At 42.5% G+C, this 5,869-nt stretch overlaps 1 protein-coding gene across 1 annotated transcript; it reads right to left on the bottom strand.

Moving 5' to 3' along the window:
* Positions 1-393: 393 nt before the first annotated feature.
* On the bottom strand, positions 394-2,444 carry LOC121760158 (double-stranded RNA-binding protein 3-like). Its single transcript, XM_042155782.1, has 3 exons — positions 1,953-2,444; positions 1,653-1,872; positions 394-1,570 (listed from the first exon to the last, which is right to left on the bottom strand). Exons 1-3 carry the CDS (start codon positions 2,196-2,198, stop codon positions 828-830), a joined length of 1,209 nt encoding a protein of 402 aa, XP_042011716.1. The 5' UTR covers positions 2,199-2,444; the 3' UTR covers positions 394-827.
* Between the last annotated feature and the right edge of the window lie 3,425 nt (positions 2,445-5,869).

Consider the following 5,869-nt stretch of genomic DNA (forward strand, 5'->3'; position numbering starts at 1 on the left):
ATGTGAGTCATACTTTTTTATACTAGTTTTATAATAAAATGTGAGCAGAAAAAGATTAGTGGAATGTGAGACCTTATACAATTTATGGAATATTTTAACAGGGACTCTTAAAGTGAGACAACTAAAAATGAGACTTATGGGGTGGGACAGAGGGAGTAGAAGTTATAATTATCGCTTCATTGAAACTCTTTATTGACTTTTGAAACTAGTCAATCTTACATGTGTATGTATATATTCCTTCAGTACAATTTTTTTAAATTATGGGTGTCATACAGGTTTTAACAAAGTAGGATTACTTCTTGGTGGTGGAAATCGCTTCAAATATTTGGTGTAATACGGATTCTATTCTACCACTATCATTATAAATAAACATGAAATTTTTGTGAACAGATATAAATGAAAATACTCCCGCCGTATATACTAGTAATACAAATTTTTGTCATATTGAAAAAGGTCAACCTAAAAACAGACAGGCGTATATAAACTTGGGTGCAGTCAATTTAAAGAGGAGAGAGAAAATTAATTGGTGAAGACAGAAGCCATTAATTGTGGTGACGTGCAGAATTAAATGGAGTTGCGTTTATCGCTGCATTTGTCTGAGCTTTTGTCACAGACCAACTTCAATTTCTCATCTGCCCTTTCCCACTTCTCATTTATTGTTTCTCTTTTTTATTACCACTAATCCATCGCTAATCTCCATTTACTAAACTAAACCCATAACATTTACACGTGCCTCATCAATGGCGCAAAAACACTCTTTTCATTGATTCACACCAAAACACGAGCTCATTTAACGACTAATCACATCAATTTAGTTCCATAATTCATCATATTTTCAGCTTGCTCAAAGAGGAAGCCACAACGAACTCCTCCGATGACGACGGCGGCGCCGGCGATAGAGCTGCTTCGTTAATCGGCGGCGATTGGTCGGAGTTCACCCTCACCGGTGGAGCCGCGAACACCGGAATCACAGACCTAATTTGCACCACCGGCGCGAATTTGGGGATTGATCCAATTTGGGGATTGTGACAAGTTGAGGGAATTTTCATCAACGGAGGCGGAATTGACCTAATTCTGCCATCTTCTCCCCCAAATTGACTGTAGACTCCTCCAATTTTCCCTCCATAAATCGAATTTGAGCTGCCGGCATCTGTTCTTATGGCCTCGCTTATCTTCTTAACCCATTCCTGATCGTCTCTCAAAAACTCCTCCAACATCGGCAGCGTTTCTTTAATTGTAACTTTGGGAGTGGGGGTTTTGGAATTGGGCAAGTTTGGGGGCAGGATTTTGGATGCCGACAGCGGCGGCGGAGGGAGAAGAGAGAGAAAGCTTTTGTGCTTGTTAGTCGGGTCTAAAATCGGATCCGGAAACTTCCACGGCCGTTTCTGGGCAAAGGCAAAGCTACAAGGAGTATTGTCAAGTTTATTGTCTCTTTGAATAGGCCTCTGCATTCTCGGCTGATGATGATGGTGATAATCTCTTCGTCTTATCACTCTAGCGGAATTCGAACTGCAACTCCATTTCCCGCCTCCCGCATTCTCTTGCTCCGACAAAAGCCCCAAATCTGGCACTGAAAAAACAAACATTTTTACCAATTTGTAGCATATCAATGGAACAGGAGGATTTAAATTGCATCGAAAAAAGAATAATACTTTGTTTCAATTGGAACCAAGCAGCAATAGCAGCATTCTTCTCGGCTTGTTTCTTAGTCTTGGCAGGCTCACCGGAGAAGCTAATTCCGGCGAGCTCGACGGTGCTGGTGAAGACAGGGACGTGGCCGGGGCCTGATCTGACGGTGGTGTAAATCGGCAGCTTCAATCCGGCTCTGTGTGCAGTTTCTTGAAGTAGATTTTTGTACACTCCCGTCTCATCCTACATAGAAAATCAAAATACATTTGAGAAATCGAAACAAAAACAAAGCAAAGCACAATAATTTGGTGGTGGAAAGTTACGAGAACTCTGGCGGTGAGAGATTTGGAGGGGCCTCTAGCGGAGAGGGAGTTGAGGGCGGCCTCGGCGGCGGCGTGCTCGGCCTGGCGGAGGGTGGTGGAGTAAGAGGGGCTCTCGAAAACTTCGCCGTTGAAATTGACGGAGGCTTTGAATCTGGGGGCGTGATCGGGGCCTTCTCTTACGCAGGCGTATGAAGGGAGATTGAAGCAGCTTCTTTGAGCTAATTCTTGCAGCTGGTTTTTGAACATCTTTTTTTTTTTGGAAAAAAAGAGAAGATAGTAATGGTGAAGCAATCAGAAGATTTGCATTGTGAAGAAGAGATTATGGGAGTTTCACTCTGTGTGTGTGTGTCTATGTGTGTGGCCTTGTGGTTAGCATTCTGGACTTTGAATCCAGCGACCTGGGCTCGACTCCCGGTAGTTCTTATTTTTTTGAACTAATATACATATTTTTTTTGCTGAGATGTACAACAACTCACTTGTAATCAAAATTTACCATGCGAAAAAAAGGCGAGTCTATTAATTATATAAACAAAACAAAACAAAACAAAACAAAAAATCACACATTAATTATAATTTGACCAAGGCCAAATAGAAACCTTCTTTCGTCTCCCACGATAATCAAAATTGGCGGTAGATTTACATCTGCTTAGAGTTTTTCTTGTTATGCATTACGTTTAGAGCATTCACAGAGCGCTCGGCCTCCCCATCGCCTCCCACCGGTCACCATTGCGGAAGCAGGGTCGATTCCTCCTCCCCATCGCCTCCGCCCCCGCCCCCGCGCCGATCAATGGCCTCAGACGATGGCCCCATCGGCTCCGCATCGGCCCTGCATAGGCCTTCATTGCGGAGGCTTGGGCCGATGGCCGAGCCGATTTTCAAATTTTTTTAAAATTTTATTACATCTATATTTACCTCCTTCTCTGATCCATCACCATCTGTTAGTCCTTTCTGGATCAGTGCCTTGAGGCTTCCCTCTGCTGGATGGCCAAGCCTGAGGTGCCAGGTCCTCAGATCAGTTCTGATAATGGAGTTAGCTTCACCATTCACCACAGTAGCTTGCAGATAGTACAGACTCCCCATTCGTTGAGCAATCATCATTGTTCTTGAGTTCTTGCAAATCCTCATCTCACCATTTTCTGAAAAGAATGAGAAACCTTTCTTCTCAAGAGTTCCTAGAGATATCAAATTCCTCTTTACTTGTGGAATAAACCTCACATCAGATAGCTTCTTTATAGATCCATCATGAACTCTCAAGAAAATGCTTCCAACTCCCTTAATAGAGCAGGTTTGATTGTTACCTAGCAGCACAGTACCAGAGGTCTCACTTAAATCTTGAAACCAATCTTTGTGAGGACACATATGAAATGAGCAGCCCGAATCCATGATCCAGGATCCCTTCTCATCCTTCTCCATCACATTCATTACCTCATGTGTCTCATCAGCATCACCACTGACCACATTAGAATGAGATACACCCTCTGCTGTCTGCTTTTTCACCCTTGCATAACAATCACATTTTAAATGCCCAGGTTTCTTACACCAATGGCAGCTCCGGGTCTCCTTGATCCCATAACTCTCAGCCTTTGGTTCCTCACTTCTCTTCTTGAACCTTTTCTTGCTGAGTCTCTTGATATTCAGAGATTCTGGTTGAGAATCTTGTCTTCGAGGTGCATCCTTCTGTAGCTCTTTTGCCATGAGTGCATCATGCACCTCAGCCAAGGAAATAACTTTATCTCTCCCATATAAGATTGCATCACGCATCTGATCATATGAGTTAGGCAGAGCATTAAGAACAAGGTGGCTTTGTCCTTATCACTGATCTTGACATCAATTGCTTCAAGATCATCAACAGCCTTTGAAAAATCCTCCAACTGCTCCATTATTGATTTATTTTCAGAGAAACTATATGAATAAAGCCTCCTCTTCATATAGAGCCGGTTAGCCAGAGATTTGTCCATGTAAACCTTGTCCAACTTAGCCAAGATCCCAGCCGATGTAGTCTCACTCTGAACCTCCCTCAAAACCTTGTCTCCGAGGCATAAGATGACGACGCTATGAGCCTTCAATTGCATCTCATCAAGCTTCGCCTGAGTCTTCTCATCAAGGGCAAGCTCTTTCCCTTTATTCGCAGGGTTTGCAAGAACAATCACAGCCGCGAGGCCCTGCTGTATCAGAACGGCTTGTATCTTCATTTTCCATAATCCGTAGTCGTTCTCGCCGGTAAATCTTTCTGCCTCCATGCGTGCAGCCATCTTCAACAGCTTCTTGATCGTTTCCCACCGGACGACGCCAATTGAAGTAAAAGCAATGACAATAAAATGATCAATGAAGCAATAACCGAGAAGAAGAAGTATGAATGTGGGAGAAAAAACCAAATCTTATTCAATGAATCAAGAAGTGTTTACACTCTATCAAAATGAAGCTCTAACTTCATCAACTAACTAACTCAACTATTTATACACAATTAAGAAAGAAAACAAGTGAAGAAGGCTTCACTTCAAGAATTGGTTATAGCTAACTAACTAACTAACGGCTAGTAGCTCAACCACTTTTTGAACTCCTTGCTTTGGTGTTGTGTAGTCCACATTAAGCTCCATGCATCCCCATGCACACGCATTGATGTTGCTCAGCCATATTCTCAACAGGTGCAGACACGCCTGACGATCTTCGGGAGCTATAGCAGCGGCGAACCGGACCCTATAGATTTGTCAGAGGACCAATCGCCCACTGAGCCTACTCCCATCGCTCAATGGGCGAGAAAGTAGCGAAGGCAAAAGTGAAGAAGGGGAAGGGGAAGGCAGAGTCCAGCGGGACGGATGGCCAATCCGCACCGGTCCAGGCTGACAAAGCATTGGGTCATGCCGCCTTCGCACAATCGATGGTGGGCCTCTACAACATGCACATGAAATCCAATTCCCGATCTGTGAAGAAGTCCACGTGGAACACCATCCAATGGTTAAAGAAGAAGATGAGTCTTGACGAGGATGACGAGCTGGAACCCGAGTCCGATTGATGTGTGCTTGTTGTTTTTATCTATCTTTATTTTTTATAATGTAGTACTCCCTCCGTCCCATAGTAGAGGTCACACTTTCCTTTTTAGTTTGTCCCACAAAAGATGTCACATTTCCTCTTTTGGAAAAAGTTCTTTCTCACATCAATTATAAAATTATATTTTCTCTCACCACCTAACACACAAAATAACATCTCCTAAAATCCCGTGCCATCTCCTAAGTGTGACATCTACTATGGGACGGAGGGAGTATGTTTTTTAATGAAATTTGCTCCTTCTTTATCATCTTGTCTTAAAAAATGAAATATATAAAAATAAAAATGATGATGTGGAAATGAGATGAGCTCTGAGATAGGCTCTGGTACGGGCTCTCATTGCAGGGAGATAAGCTCTGAGATGAGCCTGCTGACATGGCAAGAAAAAATGGAGATAGACTCTGAGATAGGCTCCGGAGATAGGCCTCCGTTGTAAATGCTCTTATAATAAGAAATTATATAACCTTCTCATATGTTTTTTGCACTTGTTTATTATTGCTCTTTTTCATTTTTTGAAGTTACTCAAAAATATTTGATATAGTTGGGTTGAGGCAGTAGTGCAGACTGCAGAGAATGACAAATCAATGTGGAGTTTAAAGCTTAGGGCTTCTTTTCTTCTCATAAAAATAGAAATTAGCACAACAAATATTATTTAGGCCCAATAAAAAATTAATAGATGACTATTTAGTCATCTTCTTACCCCAAAATTTACCACAAGACACAACAGCCGTCTGTGATCTGTAAATTTTTCAATTGAGACTTGAGAGCCAATTTAAACTTTAAACAAAATGATGCTTAAAAGTTCAATTTTCAGAGCATCCACAATGGCGGCGAGGGGACCGGCTAGCCGATCTCCGGCGCTCGCCGGTTCG

Source organism: Salvia splendens, chromosome 13 (assembly GCF_004379255.2).
Source record: "Salvia splendens isolate huo1 chromosome 13, SspV2, whole genome shotgun sequence".
NCBI lineage: Eukaryota > Viridiplantae > Streptophyta > Magnoliopsida > Lamiales > Lamiaceae > Salvia > Salvia splendens.